This window comes from Paramisgurnus dabryanus, chromosome 20, assembly GCF_030506205.2.
Source record: "Paramisgurnus dabryanus chromosome 20, PD_genome_1.1, whole genome shotgun sequence".
Taxonomy (NCBI): domain Eukaryota; kingdom Metazoa; phylum Chordata; class Actinopteri; order Cypriniformes; family Cobitidae; genus Paramisgurnus; species Paramisgurnus dabryanus.
Genome location: NC_133356.1, coordinates 33,448,372 through 33,474,038, shown reverse-complemented (window position 1 = coordinate 33,474,038; position 25,667 = coordinate 33,448,372). Strand labels below are relative to the sequence as shown.

The 25,667-nt window shown below is 40.5% G+C and overlaps 1 protein-coding gene across 1 annotated transcript; it reads right to left on the bottom strand.

The window, feature by feature from the left end:
- Nucleotides 1-12,102: 12,102 nt before the first annotated feature.
- Nucleotides 12,103-22,413, bottom strand: prokr1b (prokineticin receptor 1b). The gene is made up of 3 exons (XM_065248161.2): nucleotides 22,284-22,413; nucleotides 17,231-17,820; nucleotides 12,103-14,207 (listed from the first exon to the last, which is right to left on the bottom strand). Exons 2-3 carry the CDS (start codon nucleotides 17,701-17,703, stop codon nucleotides 13,490-13,492), a joined length of 1,191 nt encoding a protein of 396 aa, XP_065104233.1. The 5' UTR covers nucleotides 17,704-17,820; nucleotides 22,284-22,413; the 3' UTR covers nucleotides 12,103-13,489.
- Between the last annotated feature and the right edge of the window lie 3,254 nt (nucleotides 22,414-25,667).

Sequence of the window (25,667 nt, the reverse complement as noted above, 5' to 3'; positions counted from 1 at the left end):
CGAGTGCTCTTAAGATTAAATGGGAAAGCAATGGTAACATTATATAAGTATAGTTTTATTAACTTTTACCTCGCGCCAAAACAATAACAACACAAAAGACACTAAATATGAATAGTTTCATCATGACACCAAATACTGCTGATTTGATCTCATTTTTGACCATCAAACACAGACAGGGCCAACATCAGAGCCAGGGAATCCCTGTCAGAGATGTAGCCCAGATAGGGCAGTGGTCAGCGGGGCGAGTGAACACTGACGTCCGCTCATGGCTCTGGTTCCCTTTCAGTCGGTCACTACGACGAATTGGGAACTCGCTTAGAGAGACCAATCTGCTTCGTACTCTACTAAAACGCCAATGAACTTGGCATTGAGATATTTGCATAATGCTGGCGCCGCCCCGCCAGGTGCGTATATAAGCCACAGGTGCAAATATGGAAATTAGCTTTTTTCGCTTCGAAAGCCGGCATTATCTGCTACTGAGAAGCTACTCTCTGCTCTTCTGGGAACGGTTGCTGAAGTTGATTGACAAGCAGTACTGACACAGCGGACGCTCGCAGTATTCCACTGCTCTGCATCTTTTTTGTTTTGAGTTTAGTGTGTGCGTTGCCTCTCCCTGTGCGCATCATCAGCTGAGCACCTAAGAGTGATTTCCCTAAAGAGTGATACGTGAGAGCTCTGTGTCTTTTTAAAGACAGCCACTCTCTCGTATATTCGGAGATTAGCGTCCTTTTCAGGATAGCTTTTCCTCCGTGCGATCTTGGATGCGAGAAGTACAGGGATTCCAGTGACGGTCACGAGCGCTGTCTTCGTGCTATGGCATCGAGCACTCCGAGGCTGCGTTCGTGGAGAGCTTTTGCTCTCTCTGTGAGAGCATAACCCTCTTGGATTGCGGAGACGACTGTCGTTTCTACGGGAACGGCGTCCGCGCCTTTGCAGTGCTGAACGCCGCCATGGTGCGGCTGTCAAGCGCTCGCAGGACGCTCTTCGCATCACTACGCTGAGTAGGACGGAGGATGCGTCCTTCACCTACCGGCCTTCTCATCCTCAGCCGGTTGAGGCTCCGGTGGAGACTGCAGAGTCGTGTTCTGCGATTTCTGCCGAATCCACTGGACCTCCTTCTGGTCCCGTCACTTCTACAGCATCAGAGGGGTGCCCATTTTTTCCCTCCGAGGCGGAGTCTTCCCGGAGATGGCGGCCGTGCCCGCTCGAGCGGCGGAAACGGTAGAGTTGGAGGGGTTAATCCCTCTCCGCCCGAACCGTCCCGCCCACATGATTGGTACTTCGGAGCTGCCCGGGCCTCTACGGTCCTCACCTCCTGTGCCTGCCTTTACCGACGGCACGAAGAGCTGACGTGATTTGCGGCCGTCTCGGCCGTTCAGCTTCACCCCTCATCTCCCTCACTAACGGAGCCGCTAAGGGGGGGGATCCCTTCAGTTGAGCGGGGGGTTGCGATGCAGCTGCGTTCCTGGAGGGACCTCCCAACCCTTCCCTCCCGTGTTTGTATAGACAGTCGTCCGGTTACGGGCGCTGCCCATCAGGCATGCAGAGACGCGGCTTCAGCCCTGCACGCATTAACGTACTGCAGGTTCACCAAACGAGGCTTTAGAGATATACGAGGGAAGCCGCGACCTTCAGTCGTGCGATGTCCACCACAGTGTTCAAGATCGCCACCCTTGGCTATGTCTGACTTATATGACGGAACAACTTCATGAATGCTCCTGTCTCACAGACCGGCCTCTTCGGCGAGCCCGGGGAGTCGTACAGCTCCGCTGCGCAGACTGAGGCGATCTCCTAGGTCGTGCCCCGGCGGATGAGAGCTGCCCTGGTCCACCAACGCCGGCTCCTCAGTCTGCCTCTCGCCGTCCGCGTCCTGCGGCGGCCACCTCCGTTCCCCTCCTCGGACCCCATCTCGGCAGCGCAGGGGAACCGGTCGTCAGCAGCTCGCCCCGCCCGCTTAGCCGCTTCCCGTGAAAATCGGGAGTTTAAGTGGCCAGAGACGGGCGACCCGGAGTGGCAGAGGATCACTCTTCAGGAGACAGTGATTCGCTCCTTCCCCCGGTAGAGGGTCGGGTGGAAAATCCTTGGTTTGCATATGTTCCACCGGCTGTCCAGCCGGTACCCACTTAACCACACATAAGAGTGCATTCCTCTTTCCTCTCCAGGTCTCCGGAGGATCGAGAGAGCCGTGAGCGTACACCTGCTCACCCTACCTCTCCTCTATCGCCAGCGGGTGTCCTGAGGAGTCCGAGCTCTCCACAGAGCAGACCGGACCACCAGCACCCTCATCGGAGTCTGCGCTCTCCGCAGAGGAGACCAGACGACCGTCACCCTCAGCGGGCTCAGGTCAGTGTCTCACACACACATACTGTAGATGTTTATGCTGTCACAGCAGACGCACCAGCAGTATCACCTGTCTCGCTTCGCTGCCCCACCGCGGGTACTTCGGTAGTGTCGTTAATTCTCCTCGTACGGTCCCGGGATGCTTCGCTTCAGTTCCCAGCCCGTCTCGTTGGGTTTTACGCACTATCCGCCTCGGTTACGTAATACAATTACCGGCACTCCCCCAAATTCTCGGGCATTCGTTTCACTATAGTGAAGCGTCCGATGCACATGTACTGCGTGCAAAAGTCGATGTCCTGCTGGCGAAGGACGTTTCGAGCCGGTCCCTCTTACCGAGAATGATGATAGGGTTTTTCCAGCCTTTATCTCATAGTACCCAAAAATACGCGGTGGGTTACGACCGATTTATTTACGCACCGGCTCTACAAATCTGATCCTTAAGGATGATACGCCGAGGCTCGTATTTCAATATTCAGATCGGTTTGCAGCATAGACCTGTAGACGTGTACTTCATGTGTCCATCTCCCCTCGCCTTAGACCGTTTTTCGCTCTGCGTTCATGGAGTGGACATACTAATACTAAGTACACCATTCGAGCTGTCTCTCTCTCCCCGTGTCTCCATGTGCTAGTCACGGCATTTAAATCTCCGAGAGAGAGAGCGTTGTTCGCATTCTGCTTATATTTACGTCAACTATAATGGCTCGTTCTTGGCAAACGTGCGCGAACACAGAGATTTAATGCTTCAGCATCTCGCTCGTTTAAGTCATCAGGTCAGCTGGGAAAAGAGCAACTTTGCCCCGTGCAGAGGATCCTTTTCTCAGTATGGAAATAGACTCGATCGATTTATTGGCGTGTTTTACAAGAGCGCGCAACCAGTCAGTTCTGACTTGCCTCGGTTTAATTCGAGGGAAGTACGCGGTCCCTCTGAAACAATTTCAGAAGCTCCTGGACATATGGCAGCAGCTGCGGCGTGACATCTGCTCGAGCTGCTTCATATGAGACCGCTTCAGCATTGGTTCTACGATCGAGTCTCGAGGAGAGCGTGGCGCAATGGCATACACCGTGTACCATTACACCTGCGTGTCATTTCTATTTTACCCCGTGGTCAGACCCAGCATTTCTGATAGCAAGATATGCCTCTGAGTCGGGTCTCCTGGCATTCTGTAGCATGCGATGCCCCCAGCACGGGATGAGCAGCCACGTATGACGGGCTTGCAGTCTCAGGGGTGTGCATAGCACCCCAACTGCCGCGAGCGGTGCGCTGTATATCTGGGACTTGTACGCTCCGCTATGGAGATGCGAGGGAAGGATGTATTAGCCGACACCGACAACATTGCGACTGTTGCGTTATTTACCGTTAAGGCGGTTTTTGCGCTCTCGTCACCTGTCGCATCTCGCTCGTCATCTCCTCCTTTGGAGTCAGAAGCATCTGAGGTCCCTTCGTGCCATTCACTTTCCGGGGACGCTCAAATACAGCGGCGGACGCGCTTTCCCGAGCTGCGCGCCCCGGAGAATGGCGACTCCACCCCCAGACGGTCCAGCTAATTTGGAATAAGTTCGGTCGTGCGCAGATAGATCTATTTGCGTCACCGGACGATACCCACTGTCGCCTGTTTTATTAACTAACCGAGGACAGCCTCGGCGTGGATGTGCTGACACACTGCTGGCCGCGGGGGATGCGCAAATACGCATTCACTCCAGTGAGCTTAATCGCACAGACACTGTGCAAAGTCAGGCAGGACGAGGAGAGCCTTTTATTAGTCGCCCCGTACTGGACGACCAGGAATTGGTTTTCAGAGTTAACGCTCCTCGCGACAGCCCCTCCCTGGCGAATTCCCCTGAGGAAGGACTTTCTTTCTCAAGGAAGGTGCACATTTTGGCACCCGCGCCCCGACCTGTGCGATTTCCATGTATGGTCGTTGAGCGCGCGCAAGGTTTAGGTGATTTATCGCAAGCGGTATCTAACACCATCGACGCGGTACGAGCACCGTCCACAAGACGGGCTTACGCGCTTAAATGAAACCCTTTTTCGTCACCTGGTGCTCTTCGCAACGCGAGGACCCCAGAGAATGCTTAACATTGTGCTTTTATATATCTTCAACACAGGTTAGATGGTAGGCTGTCACCCTCCACCATTAAAGTTGATATTGCCGCTATTTCTGCTCATCACTCGCTTATTAACGGCAGATCAGTTGGCAGCATGATTTGGTTATTAGATTTTAAGAGGCGCTCGCAGGCTAAACCCCTCGCGCCCTCCCTCTATTCCTCCTGAGACCTGTCCATGGTGCTGAAGCCCTACTACAGGTTCCGCGTTCGAGCCTTTGCAGTCTGCGAGTCTGAAGTTTTTGTCAATGAAAACTCTGACCCTGCTAGCATTGGTCTCCGTAAGAGAGTAAGGAATTTACATGCATTCTCTGTTGACGATTCGTGCCTTCAGTTTGGTCCTGCTGTCTCACTGAGACCCAGACCAGGCTACGTGCCCAAAGTTCCCACCACTCCCTTCAGAGATAAGGTGGTGAGCTTGCAAGCGCTGCTCCCCGGAGGAGGGCAGACCCAACCATGGCTTTATTATGCCCCGTACGAGCGTTACGCATCTACGTGGATCGCACACAAAGCCTCAGGACCTCAGACCAGCTCTTGTTTGTTATGGTGGCCAGCAGAGAGGGAAAGCTGTCACTAAGCAGAGGATGTCTCATTGGATAGTTGATACTATCGCCCTTGCTTATAATCTGCAGGGCATTCCTTGTCCATTTAATTTGAGAGCTCACTCTACTAGAAGTGTAGCCTCATTTTGGGCATTCGCTCGTGGTTCCTCGCTAACAGACATCTGCAGAGCTGCTGGTTGGGCGACACCTAATACGTTCATTAGATTTTACAGTGTTCGTGTCGAGCCTGTCTCCTCTCGTGTTCTTTCCTCGTTAGGGGAAGCACAGAGAACAGGCTCGCAGGTCGGCTTGCAGCCTCCGACTGCTGCTCCAAACTGAGCTCAGTATGGAAGGCCTTCGAGGCAAAAACGCGTAATAAATTGTTTTGCCTTCCTCCGCTGCCTTGGCAGCCTGATGTTGCGGAGCATCCGCTGCCAGCCTCTCACTAGCTGCATCCTCGCGAACCTGTGTTTGGCTCGGGCATCCACATTGCGTCCCACCGGGTTCCTTTGTGAGTATTTTTCCGTGGGGTTAATCCTACTAGCCCACGTTTCCCTCAGCAGAGCACTGCTTTGCTTATACAGCCACGGCTGTCATTTATACCTCAACTACGGTTGACTTTCGCCCACCAATAGCCCTTAACGGGGCGGTGGCTTCCGCAGCGTCCCTATACCGCTCAGATAGGGCGCTTCCCAGTCGCTGGCACTACTGTGGGGTTAAAGGAACATCTAGTGCCCGGCCTTCTGCCTTAAAACCTAATTCTCCTTATCCTTAAGTGGAACCGGAGGGCTTTACGCAGACACTGGAAGAGGTCAGCCCTCAGTGGCGTTTTGGTAGGGATTCCCAATTTGTCGGTCACGACGTGACGTCGTAGTGACCGACTGAAAGGGAACGTCTCGGTTACGTATGTAACCCTCGTTCCCTGAAGGAAGGGAATGGAGACGTCACGTCCCGTCGCCACAGGGCTGCTCCCTGCTGTTTATCGGCCGGTCACACTTTCCGGCTTTCTCAGCGAAATGAAGCTAATTTCCATATTTGCACCTGTGGCTTATATACGCACCTGGCGGGGCGGCGCCAGCATTATGCAAATATCTCAATGCCAAGTTCATTGGCGTTTTAGTAGAGTACGAAGCAGATTGGTCTCTCTAAGCAAGTTCCCAATTCGTCGGTCACGACGTGACGTCTCCGTTCCCTTCCTTCAGGGAACGAGGGTTACATACGTAACCGAGACGTTCTCTCCCGTACCGAATCTCACTAAGCAAACGTTCAAACAGGCCCTATCTTTACAAATCGACTGCAGATTTAAATATAATACATATATATTCTCAACTTAACTAATCTTAAAACAACACTTTGTGACCAAGAAACAGTAATATAAAGAAACGGCTACTCCGTCCATTGAGTTATTATGAGATTCAAAGCAACCAAAAGTGTAGCCGCCCTCAAATCTGTGGCGAAAGAAAGTAGTTACCAAACAAAGAGGCTTTTGAAATAACTCCTTTGTTGTTTTCTAGTTGTCTTTTTTCAAACGTGTGCCTCTGGCCTAATCACAGCCGTGATGATATAGAGCTATATCACACTCCTACTCGAGGGATATTGGTTAAATATCCGACCCATCCAATTTAACAGCTGCATTAAGTTTTTTTGCAATAAATTTTTTGATATCAACCCAAAATATCTTTGTATAAATGCAAAGATAAAATAAATGAAAAATTGTTTCTTTTTCATTATTAAAGAATTCACATGAATAGTCAATATTTCATTTAAACCTCTCTAAGACATGTTTTACTGGGTAAATTCTGTGCATTATTTTAAAAACATTAGGTTCTTTGGGAAGCTAAACAAGATTATATTTCCCTCACAATCAAAAACGCTCTCATCACCCATTAAAAGTAAATCATAAGCGTTAACGGTTACACCCCATTTGAATGTACCGATAGTAAATTGGGTTGCCTAAATCATGTACTCTCCTCCTATAAATGAAAAGGAAACTCCTAGAAATACATATGCAATAAGGTCAATCGCAAAAATAGCCCACACATTTTTTTAATGTCCACTACACATTTTGTAGCATCAGTGTTTTTTGGGGTCAATTTGACCCCAGGCTCTTTAAGCTGTATAAGCTGTTTTCAAATGTAGAGGCGCCACAAGCATGCAGAAATAGATACAGGCACGTCAGTGCTGCAGTCAGTTGAAAATACTTCAGAATGTCGTGTTGGAAAGAAGGAGGAAAGCGTCATGGTCACATTTTTTTTACATGGTTTTAGATGTGAAATGTGAACCACCCCTTAGTGCTGCAGATGTCATCAAAATGGTTCCAGTGCCCACCAGATATGTTATCAGCAATATCCAAAATATAAAATCAGCATTTGAGCTTTTCATTACATATCCATCAATTGAAAAAGAAAAAAAATAAATTATTAGAGCGGAGGAGGGTTAAAAGAGTGTACAAGTTTGTTTTTCTTGGGGTCAAATTCATGATACTATCCTTATATACCTTGTGTTATATACTTATGGTGATTTGCAAATTTGTCCATTGACGTGCAATTATGTATTCTAATTGTAAATGGGGTAGAGAGTGAGGGTGGTGGGTGGAGAGTTTATTTAAAGGGCTTTTAAAGTAGTCAACTAAGATATACCTGACACATACCTTAGTAAAAAAAAAAAAACATAAAAAATGCTTTGTTCAAATTGACCCCAGTGGGTAAATTTTTTTTCAGATTTTATGGTAATAGGAGGGTTAACATCAAAATGATGGTTTGTTCTGGCACAAGCTGTTAGTAAACATGGCCCTTAGTGCTATAAATAAACTGGAGAAAAAAGGGAATGTTTTTACTTCTGGAAACATATGGTCTTACCTCATTAAACATTATTCACTCTTATCATCTAACTGTGAGAGCGGCACATTCCTTTCAAAGGTAATGATTCAGACGACGCAGACAGAATAATCAATAAAAGTCTTAACATTAGAATTAGACTGTTGACTTGTGAGTCTGTGCTTCAGAACAACAGTGTGATTCAGTGCTGCTCGCAAACAAAGCTCAAAAAGACAAAAAACAGCCTTGATGTTTTGTTAATAGGCAGTTCAGTTTTGAAAAATAAAAAAACACTAAAAACAATCAAGAGAAGTAAGAATGTGAACAAAATGTTGTTGACTACAATAATAAGCTACTATTTTAATAAGTTACCAATTCCATCAGATGAAGAACACAAGTGTTCATCTTACTACAAAAATAAATGATAATAATGATTATAATTGTTCAACCCTCAATTTCATAATTATCAGTGGGACAATCTGGATGTTTCTAAAGTAAAGACTTTAGGGTTTAACTAAACAATCAGTAAAGAATCGTGGCAAAAATAAATTGTACTGATGAAACACTTCAGGTTTGGGTACAAAAATGATGACAACTACAGCCAGTCTGCATCAGACACAATCAATCCAAAACTAACTGTGACAGATGATGGATCTGAAAGCTTTTTATCAATTATGCAACCGTTCCAGTATTCTTCCTCAACTTCAGCTGTCACAGTAAAACACTTTTGATACCTACAGCATGATTACATGTTGCCGCATGTCACCACATCCCAAATGATAGTTGTGCTCAACTTCATGTGGCGATGTGCTGTCTGATATGTTTAACCCTTATGGGTTGTTGACCATTTTTTGTAAATGTAATTTGGCCACAACTTTCTCTGTTTGAGCAAATGGAATGATTTTTGGTGACAAATCGTATACTGACACATATTTGGGAAAATGCTTTGAAATATTACAAAAACTCTACAATATACGGGCAAATTTACTACCCTTTCGGGGTTGTTTGTGTACAAAAAGCCACTAAATTAAACAACTGTAAAAATTCCATGATTTTAACTTTAATTTTTTTAATTTAATTGCCCAGTTGTGTCACTGATTTGAGGAAAAAACACAAATTTTCAATATAAAAAGTAATTGTGGACTGGATTTTTTGTCTCCATATAACTTAATGTACAAGCCAGAAATTAAACTCTGTTTTTTGCACAGGCCTCCTAAAGGGTTAATGATGGCAAATGGTGATCAACAGTAAAAATGACAAATTTTACCTCTTTGTTAAAGGAAAACCCACAAAGAATCAAGAATGCATGATAAAAAGGTGTCATGGCTTCGCAATCAAAAAATTTCGGTGCGGGGCAAAAAAAGCCACTAACAACCAACTAGGGAGAAAAAAATAAAAACTGCTGCTGCACAAAAACTAAAAATGTATCAAAGCCAATGTTTTACCAATCATTGGCATGCCCAAGATTGAAAAAGTTTTTAAAAAATCCAGTCAACAATCATTTTTTGTATTGAAAATCTGTTCTTGGTGTGTTGTTTTCCGCAAATCAGTGACAACACTTATGAACTTGGCAATTAAAGAGTTAAAATCTTGGAAATTTTGTAAACATTTGGTAGTTTTGATCACTACTGAGGGTGATTAACAGATTTATGAAAAAATATTAATCTGATACATTTTTACAGCCGTTTATTTCAGTGGCCTTTCTGGTACACAAACAACCCAAAAGAGTAGTGAATTGAAACAACCCATGAGGGTTAAGACATTAATAACTGCAAGAGTGCCTTTAAAGAATATTAGGGGTAGTTTGCTCTTGAATCGCTCTGGTTTACCTTGATGCAGACCTGAATGGGGAGGATTGTGGAGGAGGGATAATCAAGTACAGTTCAGTATAGTAAAGTAGAATGTGAGCACCCCCTTTAGCCATGTATTGTCAGTTCTTAATGCATTTCCAAATGTTTTTCTTTTGTCTACTGTTAAGACCATTGTGCCTGTACATTGTGTGTTAATTGGTTTACTGTTTTTGGATTACCCTTTTGTCATGTTTGCTTGAATGGAGTCATCTCATGTTTTTGAAATATTGCCTGTTTATATCTGTTGCCCATTATTTTTCCATGACTACTGATTTGGATTGTCTGCCTTGCATGGATTCTCAACCTGCCTCCATGTTTAGTCAATTAGTTTCTTATTATTGCCGGAATTTAAAAGCAGTATCTTTTTTATCCCTGGCATCAGTTCCTTCACCATCCCCTTCTACTCCTTTATGTTTTTTCATCAGTAGGGGTCTGGGGGGATGCCTCTCTATAGCTGACAGCAACCCAAAACTGTCTACAATGTAGCATAACTTGGTAAGCGTAACATTTATGAACACATGAACACATAAACTTGAACATTTCCCATGCCAAGAGAAAGAAACTGTACTTGCAATATAGCCAGGGTTTCTGTCCTGGTAAATCAGTTTATGCAGTACAGCTTCTGGAAAAAAGCAAAAACTGTATTTTGGGCAGCTTTTATCCTTTCTTCCTACATGATACCAAACTTACATTTCAATAACATGTTTTAATTGATAAACAAAAAAATTATATTTCTACCAGCAAATGCTGTGAAACTTTTATCTATAAGCAATATCAGTCTAAGCAATTAATGTGATTGGCTGTTTCATTTGGCTCTTTCCATTTGCTCTTTTTTTGGAGCATCCATGTTGGTGTTCCAATTTCTTCTCAAAAGGTTTTCTTATGCGTTTGATTCCATTCCAGTGGAAATTTCACTCAAAAAAAATATTGCTTGGACTAAAAAAAAAAAAAAACATTAACGCAACAGTTTGCATCAATTCTTTTGAGTTAAGACAACTACTTCTGAAATTAATTCCGGCCAACAAACTATAATAAGTTGGATGTACCTAAAAAAATTATGTTGAATACTCGTAAAAATTAAGATGTGTTAACTTGTTTTTTTGCTTCAATCGTGAACACTGATTTACACAAAACTACTAAAATGATTCGAACTTTTTTATTTAACAACACTTGTCAAGTTGCAGAAGACAACCAGTTTTAGCATTTTTAACAAAATGCCATCTGATTAAAACAGCAAGATAATGCTCGGTGGGTCTGTTCTCAACTTGAGCAAACTTCAGCACAATGGTAACCTCTTAAAAATCAACAACATAACAGAAAATCTTTTAAATACCAAAAGTACAGAACCATAATCATTAAAAGTCTTCTCATGTTTTCATCTTGATTAGAAATGCATAAAATAACACCATATTTCTACATTTACTCTCACTATCAAGTCCCATGCAAAGCATGCTGGGAACCTGAAGTTATCAAGCTAAATGCATTGAGTTACAACAACTTAAATAATGTTTTAAACAACCTAACACAGATAATTAATTTGAAGTTACAAACAATATTAACTTGATGTAACTATCACTATTTAAAATAGGGCAGTAGTATAATAGATAATCAGAACAGCGCAGTCGAAAATGTGACGTCCTTTAGAGATGTTACCAATAGCTCGCTCGTTCCTCCATCAGCCAATGAGTTCATAGAAAATATTGACAGACAAAACATGTAGCCAATTATATAAAGAATTTAACAATCTTTGTGTGACTTTTTTGTGTGTTTGACTTCATGCTGCGCTGCAAGAACTGACAGACAGATGACGTCAAAGTACAGCGAGAGCGAGTTGAAATTAAACTACTCCGTAAGTCACCTGACTGCAGCGCCGCATAAAGTCAAGCAAGCCTGCGGCTGACGTACGACGCGGTTGACTGTTATCTGTTCTGCCCCAGCTTCTTTTTTTTCTTTTGTTTTGTGCGCCCGAGCTTCGTTTACAGTCTGGGGAGACGCACGCTGTAAGTTTGAAAAAAAAAAAAATTCACGGGTTCACAACAGAACCGAAAGAGAAGACCATGCTGAATAAAGTCGTAATTCTTGCTATTTTTGGACCAAACTGTATTTTCGATGCTTCAACACAATCTTACTGACCCACTGATGTCACATGGACTACTTTGATGATGTTTTTATTACCTTTCTGGACATGGAAACCGTACATAGATTTTCAATGGAGGGGACAGAAAGCTCTCAGACTAAATCTAACGTTAAAACATCTTAAACTGTGTTCCGAAGATGAACGGAGGTCTTCTGAGTTTAGAACGACATACGGGTAAGTCATTAATGCAAAAACAACCATATTTGCTCTAAACTCCACTTAATTTAATCAATGTTGGTGCAACCCACCCATTAAGTTCAAGGACTGTGGATGACATTGTTTCATTCTTAAGTCAACTTTATTTGGCTTGGAAACATGCAGACACAATATTAACAACACAAAAGACAGCAAGTAATTATGATACCAAAAAAGTATTAAAAAAGTCTTGCACAGTGGTGGTTCAATCATACATCTGCAAATAGGCTACAACCATATTTCTACAAATTCTGCTAAAATTCTGCAACTTTAAAAGCAACATTGTTACCCACAATTATCACTGTTACTATGGAAACTCCAACAAAAGCTGAGCATAGTGAAATACAATTCTGGCTCCATACATTCTCAAACTACAACATTTGTGTTTGTGTCTGTTGCAATACATATAAAATAAATTTTATACTTTTTACAGTTTATGAATGTTTTACACTTTTATACTGTAGGACCAATGACTATAAATAATCATTTTTAAATTGAAACATCTCATTTGATGCAATCATGTGATTGATGTAGCTTTAAGGTTTTAATAGTTTATTCAGAACTTGTATACTTGTCTTATTTTCAAGAACTATTTTCTTTGAACCAATATTTGGATTCATACCAGAGGTGGTTCATGCTTCAACTCTTTTATACAAATGCCTATGGAGACAATTCATCAGTCACTGATTCAAAATGCCCCTAAAATTGTGGAAAACAACTTTAACTCTTTCCCCCCCGCTAACAAGTTTTCTCTTAAATAAAGAAAATATTTCAAGGCCAGTGACGCTTCCTTGACAAGTTTTTACGGTAATCTGTAATTCCATATAATTCTTACCTGATTTATATTTAAAAAACTAAAGCATCAGCTATTCAACAACATTGTAAACTCTGTGTATGTTTTGATCATCGTTCTGAATCTGATCTCTATCAAAAGTCCTTTACAAAAATGCAATAATCTCAGCTTTTTGCTCAAAATTTTGTATTTTTGAAGAAACTTACCCATATTTAAGAGGTTATAAAAAGAGAACAAATGAAGATAAGATTATTTTTTTCCATTTTGTTTATTTGTTTGATTGTTTAAAAGCAGAGGGTCTGTTCTTTCATTTTAAATATATTGTTTGTTTATATATTTATAGAAGAATATTTCACAAATCACAAAAAAGGTCAAAGCGGGTGGGGAATAAATTAATAATCATTGTCCTTATACAAAGTATGAATATGGCACATTTCACAGAGAAAAAGATCTCACCACAATATTAGACACAGGATTTTGATCTGGTTACAGATTCATGGTTGAAATATAGTTCACTTGTTGACACATAGATTTCTCTTCAGAAAATGATATAATGGATTATATAATTGTAATTGAAACACAAATGTTTGTCCGTACTGTGGAGTCACCTCTGAGATAATACAATGACATGGTTGGTTTTAAGAAACTGAGATCGTAAGATTGTTTAATCAACTGAACAATGCTTCCTTTGCAAGCGGTATATGTAGTGGTCTTTAATCATCTGTAATGTGGGTGACATGAAAACCACTCAGTTCGGCTCCCTTTCTACATTCACTAAGATTGGGGTTTACGTCTGTCTCATCGACAGTCTTCCTCAAGGTGTAGGAGGACTTCCATCGTAGGAGGACAATCCTCTTGAAATACTTCACGGTGTTGTTCTTCACGCTGACAAAGCAGAAGGTGTTGATCATGCTGTTGCTCATGGTGATGCACTCGATGATGTAGAAAGCCACTAGAGAGTTCTTTTCTCTGGAGATGAGCGTCGGGTAAAAATCGCGCAGGATTGTGTAGCCGTAGTACGGAGCCCAACAGAGGATGTATGCCGTAAGGATCCCAATGAGAACCATGACCGTCTTCCTGCGACAACGTAGTCGCTTCCGGATCTGCTCCGTCTGGAAACCCGGAACGCTCTTGAACCAGAGTTCCCTGGATATTCGCAAGTAGCACATGGCCATTATGAGCACCGGGCCGACGAACTCCACGGCAAAGATGAACAAGTAGTAGGAGCGGTAATATAGCTGTTGATCAACTGTCCAAATCTGGGCGCAGAAGGTTTGGCTGCGGTTGGCACCGTGAGGAACCTTGGTCGCAGAAGCAAAGTAAGCCGACGGTATGGAAATAAGCACTGGAACAATCCACACGCCAAATATGAGACAGTATGCCGTCTGGTACTTCATTCTGGGCCTTAATGGGTGAACAATTGCCATATACCTAAACACAATGAAAAAGTAAGATTAGGAGTGCCATGGTCATTTTCAAACTTTCTATGTGAATATTAAAGGGCGTGTCTTATAGATGATAGTATTGGCATGGTGCTATTTGATGTTGCTGAATAAATACATGGAGAGTAATTCCAAATGACAAACTTTAATTATAAAACAAAAGGGGACTGGCAAGGAAACACATCAACTACAACGTAAAATTGACCACAATGGGGAAAACAGGGTGAGCTATTTGGAATTGAGATGATGAGCATGTTGGCTGACAGGTGATGATGACAAACACAAAACGAGAGGGAGGGAGCATGGAGGATGATGGGAAATGGAGTCCAGAGAGATAATGGGAGGAAACATGGACACAGGCAGGAAAGGAGACATGGAGTGTTACAGTGTACCTAAGAAACACATATTTACTGCAATTAAAGCATGTAATGTCTGTTAATGTCTCTCTTTTTTAAGTAAAATTTATGGCTTTTCAAAATGATGTGGTCACATGACCAATTTCTTCTATGGTTTTCCAGAAACAAGGGGTGGAACTACTTCCCCCCTTGCACAAATCACCCCACTCTCCCCTATGCTTGTTTTATTAAAAAGCTTTAGTTTTAGAACGATTTACTGTGCCTGCAAATCATATTTAAGTTGTTTAAGGAAAACCAATGATTTTAAAAGACAAGTTTATTTATTCTTTATCCTTTGTTGTGCATCAAACTGGTCCGTTGTATCTGGCATTTACGATCCGCGATTGAAACTGCGACCACAAACATTACTAACTTGTGAATGAAAGCAATAAATCATCTATGCCTTCACAAAAACAACTTTTTATTTGAATGTTTTAATGTGGGGAAGGGGGGGCAAACACTTATTCACACAGGGCCATGTAGGTTTGCAGCATCTGGGTTACCATGTTTTATTAGTTTCGAGCGGTAGATAACTGAAAAAAATGAACCTTGGAATGTTGAGACTGGCCAATTAGAATCAAGCATTTTAGAGAACCATGTTACAATTTTGCGATAACAATGGGCTGCCTACATATTATCCCTTACATGATGGAGTGTTGAGTATCACAACAACAAAGAGGCTCTGATGCAACATATTAAAGACCAAAATCTACCCAAAACTTTAATACAGATTTTTGTTGCTTTGTAGCTACTGGTATTTCCTTCATTGAAGTGCAATAAGTAGATCAGATACTTTTTTTGTATTTTTGAAAGCTTACATTACAGAAGACTCAGATAGGCAATTAATCTTCGTGTGGCCCTTATCATAATTAAAAATGCCTGCAATGAAGTTCAAACAAACTTTGCCCTGTCATAGTGGAACCGTATCCATTAAGTCGCAGTACAAGAACATCAAAAGATATTTTGTTTGAAAAGATCAAATATTTCTGAAATCACAACATTTTGAGCCCTATCATACACCCAGCGCAATGCAGTGCAATGTGCGACGCAAGTGTCTTTTGCTAGTTTCAAGTTTCAACCCGGCTTAATTATCATTTTTACGTAAATAGCAAATGCATTTGCGCCCTATTTTGTGCTCATGGGGTTCTGGTCTGAAAACGAGGTGTGTTCAGGCGCATTGTTGGCGCATTGCTATTTTGGGGCAACTAAAATAGACTACGCCATTGACCAACAAAAAATTGCTCTAAAGTCAATGGCGCAATATAGTTTTTGTTATTTAATGAGCGCATTAGTAATATGCACCTATAAACGGGACGAGAATGCGGGTTTGCGTATCACACACTTGGATGCGCAGCAGCACAAAAACGCTTTTAAATACGAAAAATTAAATGATTAAAATGTAAAAGATTATTATTGAGTCTCTTGGACATCAATGAGCACCGATTATGAGACGTTAGAAGGCGCTGCTTCACCTGTAGCCTGCATCTATTAAACATTAGCATTAAACATGCATCTATTTTTAAATGTTTCATAACCCGCGGGCTTTGTGGGTCGGGGCAGGTAAAGAAATTGTCACTTTATTTGCGGGTTGGATCATTAAAAACAAAATAAAAAAACATGTATGTAACGTGCAATTCCCTATAGCTTTTATTAAATATTTGGGAATATATGTTTTCATATTTTATTACGTTCTTTGAGAGGTTAAAATACGTAGGCCTAAGTTGCAACGTAACTTCCTGGATGTCCTTAAACCTTCGACCTCAAAACACGAAAGTGCTGCCAGCCAAAATGAAATAAAAGATTTAAGACGAGGTGCTGGAAAATTAAGGTCGGGAATTTACATAATTAAAAAGAAAAAGAAGTTGCTTAATCTAATGTAGATGTATTTATAGTTATTCTATACAGGTGAATCGAAACTTTGTACTGCTCTTTAAATGTTGAAAATATGTATCATTATCCTATCTTGTTATTAATGTGGTAATCTAATGTCTGTTTCTTAGCAAGTTTCACTTACATTACAATGCCTAGTAAGGTATGTTTATTTTATGGTGGTGGGGTGGGTTGTAAAAATAGATACATTGGTGCGGGGGCGAGCTGGGGCAGACTAAATTAAATTGTTTCTGCTTGCCTGAAAGGTCTGCTGATCGTATTAAAGGAATATTCAGGAACATTTAGTTTTCAATATGTCACCACCAATATTGCCTGCCCTTTTGGGGGGTTGGGAGACTTTTTTACAAAAGAGGTTTGTTACATTGATTTTACCATGTTCAAGTGCTGGGATGTAGCCACATATTCAGCCAGATCTCAACGTGTGTATTATCGTACATGTAGTAAAAATGTCATTGCCTGTGGTTTGATGGACTATTACTTTTTTAGTCAGGAACACAACTGCCTTTATAGTAAGAACTGTCTGTATTAAGCTTTGTGTTGTGTAACGTTGTTAAGATCTCCATATGAAAACCAGTCAGCAGGGCTTTTGTTGGACAGCAAAAACATATTGAGCAGTACGTGAAGCGCTCTGTTAGCAACCACAATGCATTATGAATGAATGTGAAAACCAGCAGTGCTTTGCCCATAGTACAGACTAAAAGGAGAGAGCTTTTCAAAACAAACTGACCTGTCGACAGCGATGGCCAGTAAGGCGTTTGTAGACACATAGAGAGACACAGTCCTCAGGTAGTTGACAGAGGCACACAAAACTTTCCCGTGGTCCCAGGAGAGCTGTTTAACCACATAGTAATCCACCAAGAAAGGGCAGCAGACCACGGCCACTATGAAGTCAGAGATGGCCAGGTTAGCGATGAGTAAATTGGTGAGGTTTCTGAGTTTTTTGTATCGGGCTAGAGTGACTATGAACAATAAATTGCCAAAGCCACACACCAGTATGATGCAGACGAGGACTACTCCAATGACAATGGTGGCCACATAGTACGCCAGCCCCTGCGTAGTGTCCGGCATCTCCTCTGCAGGTACGCCGTAGTCCATGTCGTAAAAGTCTGTGTCTACAGTATCGTGGACATCGAGAACGGGCACTTGATTATGGGGGTTCATGAACACAGCAGCCAAGTGAGTGATGTTTGCTTTCTCCATTGCAGAAACTCTTATGATGCTGTGAAGTCTTTTCTAGTCGTTCTAGCTGCTCATGATGATCCAGCCTTGCTGATTTGATTCAGATTTTATGTCCCAAGAGAGTAAACAAATCACACACTGGATGTGAAACACAAAACACAAAAATGATCAGCCAACATCAACCAATCATTGATATTCATTTCATTATAATCAGTCTATTTTATATACTGTAACAAACATGACTATTGTGCCACAAAGTGTAATACAATGATAAACTCTTTAGGAATCTTGTAGTTGGGCTAGACATAGCATATTAGAAATTTACCCTGCATATGAAGCATATACATAAAAAGTATTTTTAAGGGGACTTATCATAAAAATCTGACTTCCATGTTTAAAGGGACACTCTACTGTTTTTGAAAATAGGTTCATTTTTCAGCTCCCCTAGAGTTAAACATTTGATTTTTATCGTTTTTAAATCCATTTAGCCAATTTCTGGGTTTGGCGCTAGCACTTTTAGCATAGCTTAGCATTATCCATTCAATCTAATTATACAATTTAGCATCACGCTCCCAAATAACCAGAGTTTCTATATTTTTCCTATATAAAACTTGACTCTTCTGTAGTTACATCGTGTACTAAGACTAAATTAAAAGTTATGATTTTCTAGGAAGATAACTATACTCTCATTCTGGCGTAATAATCAAAGACTTTGCTGCTGTAACATGGCTGCAGCAGGCGCAATGATATTACGCAGTGCCAAGTAGTCCCCTGCTATTGAATTTTCGGGCACTGCGTAATATCATTGCACCTGCTGCAGCCACGTTACAGCAGCAAAGTCCTTGATTATTACGCCAGAATGAGATTATAGTTCCTAGCCATAAATAATCTTTTAATTTTCTGTCGGTCTCAGTACACGATGTAACTACCCACACAGCAAAAGGACTCCGTGGCGGATCAGTCGCGGAGGTATCGCGGCTTCCGGAACGGACCCGCGAAACGGACCCGTGTCGGCGTCCACTTGCGCGCAGTGACGGATCCGCAATGAAGGCGGATCGCGGACCCGCCGTGGCCTCGGGCTGCATACGCTCCGCATCCGTGGCGCAAATTCATTCATATATCCGCCGCGGACCCGCAACTGACTCATTTAAAGTCTGAAATAAGCTCCGGGACGGATCCGCAACGGATGCAGACCGGAGCTACTGACTCCGGAGCGGTTCCGTTACGAATCCGCTCCAAAGCTTATTGCTATCAGGACCGGGTCCGTTTTGGACCCGTTCATCTCACTTTCAAATTCAAAATCCCTTCTTACTGTAGGATAAAATAGGATACACTAAACTAAAGGATAAAACCAAAACTATCACTAGACCTGGCCACTGCAGCAATATAGAACCTAAAATCTGCATTGTCTTGTATTTTTAACCTAACAATATTGTAAATAGGTATAACAGAAAAGTTTCACTAAAATATATCAATTTAATGTACAAAATAATTACTACTCAATGGAAATATAAAATTGCCATTTACATTTATGGACAGTTATAGCATATTCTGTTTTTGTTTAAAAATATTATTTTTGTGGTCAAAACCTAATTTAGTGCTTTATAGGCCCAGGTCAATGCAAACATAAAATACTTGATCTATTAGGCTACAACTTCAATGAAATGCTGCACTATGCACAGCTAAAACATCTGACAATGAATAACTGGAGAAAGACAAGTTGTTCAACAAAAATGTTTTTTTTATTATTTAATCATTTCTCCCATTACACGTCTCCTCGTTGCCCGATCTGTTGCCAGGTTGAACACAGCACCTGTAATCAAACAGACAGATATTGGTATGTAGCATCCAAAGTCATATGCTTATCATAATAACACCACCGAATGAAGTAAAAGTACAGTTTTTTCACTAGAAATGTACTTGAGTAAATGTATCCTTAAAAATCACTTTAAAAGTACTAGTTACCCAAAACTGTAAATGGAATTCGTTACACACCTCTGGTTAAATCACCCTGTTTACAGCCGCTCAAAATAACAGACAAGAAGATTGTCTTTACCAACCACACAGTCGTTTTGACCGACACCTGCATTCATTTAGTCACTGATTAGGTCACATGGCATCTTGCAGTGTGACCGTGAGTCTGAACCGAGTCAAACAATGAGTAAATTGCCAAAGATTAATTTTCATTATAAAGAAGATGGCAAATACACTACACCAAAATTGCCAACATGTAAACTTAATAATGCACAGCTAGGGCCATTATCCACGAGTGAAAATGCTAAAGTTTTCCTAATATCAACGTCATTCCAATCATTAGTATGATTAAAAAACAATGTTTACTGGCACAATTATATCAATACTTACTCAAAAGAGGGTTCAGCTGAACCGTGTCCCAGCAAGAAAATCTCGATTGACAGGTGTGCATCGTTTAACCGTTCAGTAAAGGCGCATCCGAGGATCCGACATGGGTCCGTTCAGGATCCGCTGTTTGACAGTAGAATTTACCGCGCTGCCGGAGGCGGAGCTGATCCTCTGCGCGGCTCCAAAACGAATCTGACACTCACGCGGGTTTGGCGACTTGAACGCGGATCCGCATAGGAGTCTCCTGCTGTATGGGTACAGAAGTGTCAAGTTTTAAATAGGAAAAATATTGAAAGCTTTTGGTTATTTGTGAGCGTGATGCTAAATCAGGGATGGGCAACTTCGGTCCTGGAGAGTTTAGCTCCAACTTGCCTCAGCACACCTGCCTAAAGGTTTTTGGAATGCCTAGTAAGACCTTAATTGGGTGCTTTAGGTGTGTTTAATTATGGTTGGAGATAAACTATGCAGGACACCTGCCGTCCGAAGTTGCCCATACCTGTGCTAATCAAATTCAATGGATTATGCTAAGCTATACCAAAAGTGGTAGCCCCACACCCGGAGATCTGCTGAATGGATTCCAAAACGGTAAAAATCAAACATTTTACTCTAGGGGAGCTGGAGTATATTTTCAAAAAAGTGGAGTGTCCCTTTAAATGCTATAATAGAGTCCCCATGCTTCTATCAACATAGAAAATATAAAAAAGATGAATCCAGTAACTTAGTTTTGATAAACCATTCTCTGCAAGCATGGGAAAAAATTGGTAATTGAAATTTAGCTCCCCTTGTGATGTCAGAGGGGGATAATAACATTCCTTAATCTGCACTATCCATCCACAGCACTGCCATTTAGTGCAGATATCAACTCATTTGCATTTAAAAGGACTCACCCAAAACGACACATTTGCTCACACCTACAAAGTGGCAATTTTAACATGCTATAATAAATTATCTATGAGGTATTTTGAGCTAAAACTTTACATATGTGCTCTGGGGACACCAAAGATTTATTTCACATCTTAAAAAGTCTTGTGAAATGTCCCCTTTAACATGAAGAAATATGCACACTTCACTGTCTTTGACAGTTTTAGAGCTGCAATACAACCTGGTAAAAAACTGGTCTCGTTAATGCATTTCTTTTTGTGAAAGTAAACAAAAATTGTTTACATTGGTAGGCTATATGGAAATCATACAGCATTGATCCTAAAACACTGAAGTGAGTTCATCAGAAAGAAGATCAGACATGCAGCATTCAGATTTAAGCGTGTGAATCTCATCATCTATGAATCAGACATGCTCTCTCAGTTACATCTGTGAATTAAACATTCTCTCTCAGTTATTATTTTCAAACTTCAGACTACTTCTGCATGTTAACTATTACTGCCATTGTTTTATTAAAATTCAGCATTTCTGTTATTAAAAAGGCATGATGCTGCTACCCAAAGAATCTGGCTACATAAGGTGAAAGGGGAGTTTGTTATTTTATTTGTGTTTTATTTTATACAATGTGCATTCACATTACGCTTACCCTACTAAATACTGGTAAGCATCCTTAATATGGGTTTCACACAGTTACAAAATAAGCAAATAATGCGTCTTTATATCTTTAAATAATTTTTTTTGGATAAAGGCATTATAAATTGTTTATTTAGATATATTGTAATACACTGTCTTACAAGTTAATATAAGCCTTAATATAAGTAGTACTTAAATATAACTAATTAGATAATTGATTACAAGAGAAAATATTACAATGCGTTATGATAATGCATGGAATTTATATTTGATGAATTGAATAAGTAATCTAACATTATTCAGGATATTAAGAACTGCTGAGATTGTAGTACAATGCTTGTAGAATATATACACGCTTCACATAAAGAGGTAAGAAAATGTCATGAACTTGTAATTAAGGACATTTATTAATGCGCCTTCATGACGCACTAAATATGATCCTAATTATGTCATAAATCTGTCAAAAAATTTTCGTTTTTCGAAATTTAAAATCAATAATTCAGTCTGGTGCACGTAATGCGCAAACAGACACTTACAGTATAATAAAGTATAATAACTAGATAAATGACATTTTACATTAACAAAGTTAAGCTGTGGCACATACAAATGGGTATGCAAAAACTTGACCATTTTCAATAACTCGTTTTCAAGTTTAATAACATATTTTTTATATGAATCTACACAGAACGATGAAGTTTTCTCGTCTCATGCGTTGTGCGTTAACTTACCGACTTTTACGCGTCCCGTCATTTCCTGCTATGATCGCTTATCTCTGATGGTTCTTTTTGTATTTTATTCACATCATTTCTGGTTCATCTACAGCCAGGTTAAAGTGCTGGAGTGTGCTATCTCCTCCTGTATCTCTCCCTCTTGTGGCAGATGTTTAACTCTGAACACTGACGTCTTCTGCCACCCACCTGTTAACTGGGAAGATGCGATGACGCACCGCGTTGCACGCATAATCCACTTTTTATTACATTACATCATTTATTCATTTACAAAGAAAGAGCATTTCATATTTAGTCTTTTGTTAACATTACATTATTTTTTATTACATCCTGTAATTACATTCTCATCAGTGTTTTCTGTTGAATCAAAGGGATCTGTCGGGATTGCCTTTTTTAAATCATGTAAGACAAATGAAGAAAAGTATGAAAAGTTATGGAAAAACTGAAAATGTCACAGCGGTTGGCATGTGTGACAACCAAGGGGTTGTTTCTGACTGGCTTGTATAGTATAATGTAACACATTACAGCTTTAAAGTCTCAGCTTTTTTACTTTTAGTATAAATATATTATAGCTATAAAAAATATAAATGACTAAAACATTGACAGAAATCACATTTAGATAAAATCTAAAACACTCTTTCACTTCTGCTATTACTAAATTTGCTATTTGTATATTGCATAACATACCTATTTTGTCAATGGGACTTTTGAAAAGGTCCTAATACCATTTAGGTACAGATTGAGGTACCAGCATGTACCTTTGAGGTACCAATTTGTACCTTTTAGGCACAAAAGTGTACTTTTGAAAAGGTACCATCCCACTGACAACTTTTGTACCTTCGTGTACATTTTTTGCCCTTGTGTCTGCTGAATATTTTTCCTGTTATTTAAAGAGTTTGTTATTGGTTTTAAAGTCATTTTCTGCACATGTCTATATAAGGTATCGGTTTTGGGCATACCCCTTGTTTGCCTGGCCTATACCTAATTTAGCTTCCATTAAAAAATAACAGATCACACTCTAAATATAATTTTAAAAAATGCAATAAATGTCAATAATATTAACAGGCTTTATTGTAAGTAATAAAAGATCTTTATTCATGTACCTATTCTAATGAAAGAAAACCTTAATGCTTATGTTGCTTCTTGGTCTTGAAGAAAATATTATGCTCATTCTATCTTTTGGCATTTTTGAATAAATTATTTATATGAATCAATAATTTAAGTAAATGACTTGGATCCGCTGGAAACTGATAGTATAGGTAGTATTAGTATTAACCTGATAGTTGTATAAAGACCACTAAATAAAGAATGGTCATTGTGTGTCTAGCACACAGTGATTTACTTTTCATATTGTTTAACTTATTCAATGGCCTGGGAAGGCTTAAAGGGACACAATGCAGCATTTTTGTGTTAATAAATCATCTTTGTAAGTGGGTATATGGTTAAATGACTCATTACATGACGAATGAAGACTCTCTCGCCCGCCCCTACCATCTGTAGGAAGAATACCCCACTTGCAAGTTCGCTGTATCCGACCTGGTGTCCTTCAGTCTCGTATAGTCTTAGATATAGAACGCATTTACTCCCAGACACTAGGGGGAGCTAGTACAGAAATAATACTCAGACTTGCCTTGTGTGCCTTTAATAGAGTGGATGGAGTACATCCCATTCACAGCATATAGTTTATGCACAAAAAAACGTAAACATGCCATGAATATAAAAATCGGCATCAGTCATTTTTATGGAAAGGCTTACTGAGCACTCTGAATTATTCTAAGCACGTGTCATTGCAATGTGTTTGTTTTTGTGCCATGAAGTAACAAACTAATTCAAAAATGATTGACAGACGTCATGAGATTGTCATCCTGTACCAACTACTGTTTGAACCACAGTGAAACCTGGTAACCTATTACAGGTCCTATTAGGTCATCTCTTAAACTCTAGGTTTGTTTTATCTCTTAACAAAATAAGGAAGTATGTATATCTTTCAAACCATTAGATTCCACTGAAGTCCACTATATGGAGAAAATTTTCCTTCATTTTTTTTTATTTATTTCTTTTCGACTGAAGAAAGAAAGAGAAAACCATGTTAGTGTGAAAAAATACATTTAAGTTTATAGCTATGTGCAGATAGAGGTTGCAGACTGCATGACCTACATGGTTGGGCTGAAATCTGTTAGGTGAGTGGTAAAATGTCAGCAAGCATTACACTTACAAGGTCAGATCACAGATCAGTGGAATCAGAGGACGACCTGAACTACAAGATAAATGAGAACCAATGGAATACGGATGCTATAGTTAAGAATTTGCTCTGATGTTAAAATACTTTGATACAGATGTAAGTCAAAGAAAGATACAGACAAAGCCACTGCAAACATCTAATGTACTTGATTCCAGGTTAGATATTTTTGTCATTGTTGTGGTTAAGATTATTTTTGCATGAGGAGCAACACACACAGGTGTAGGCATAGAATATATATATTTCTAAAATTATTCATTTTCAAAATGCAAAACTTATTAAGGATTCTTTATTAAACAGGTCACAAATATACCATGAGTGAGATGATGTGGTTCTGAAAGTTATCATTGGTTAACAAACAGTTACAGTGATCTTGCCTGATCATCTTCACCTGATTAAAAAGACTAAGCAGTAGATAAAGCCTGTTAAGTACTGTAGAATTTTTTACCTCAGGTTGTCATTTATAGATGGTTATTTGTCTTCTTCTAGTTTGAAGCTTAACACCAATAATCCTCTTTAAAATGCACTGCTGACGCCTATGTATAATGTTACCTTCTTCAGCATCAGTGAATGTTTGTATCTTTTTATCATACAGTATGTGTATGAGTCTCAGCTGTCTTTATTGTGAAAAGAATCTCAACGCCATACAGTCAGTATTGACACGTGTCAAACATGCAAAAGATTCTGGAAAAGCAGTGAATGTGCAGGACCCGGAGGTTTAACAACTCAAGAACAATCTTCACAATCTATAAAAACATAATTGATCGTCCAGTAACATTGCACATCAGCATTTTAAATGTCTTTCACCGCTGCCCTGTGGATGTGCTGCAAGAGATTTGCGCTGTCTGAATTTGTTTTTTGTAAAACACTGTTCGGCTGTCGTGTTTCTGCAGAGTTCTGTGTATCACTGCGAGAGTTAACCGCTGTAGACACGGGAATATTCTGCATTGTGTACTATCAATGCTAAATGACACAAACCCCATCAATCTCTCTAGGTGATTCAGTGAACAGGCACTCAGCGTTAGACACATTCAGTGCAGTTCTGTTCACTCTACAACCTGTTAATTTGCTTCCAGACGGTCTGGTCTCTCACAATGTCAAAAGAGAGAGCGTGTGTATTTGGATAGTTCAGCCAGCCTTTGCTT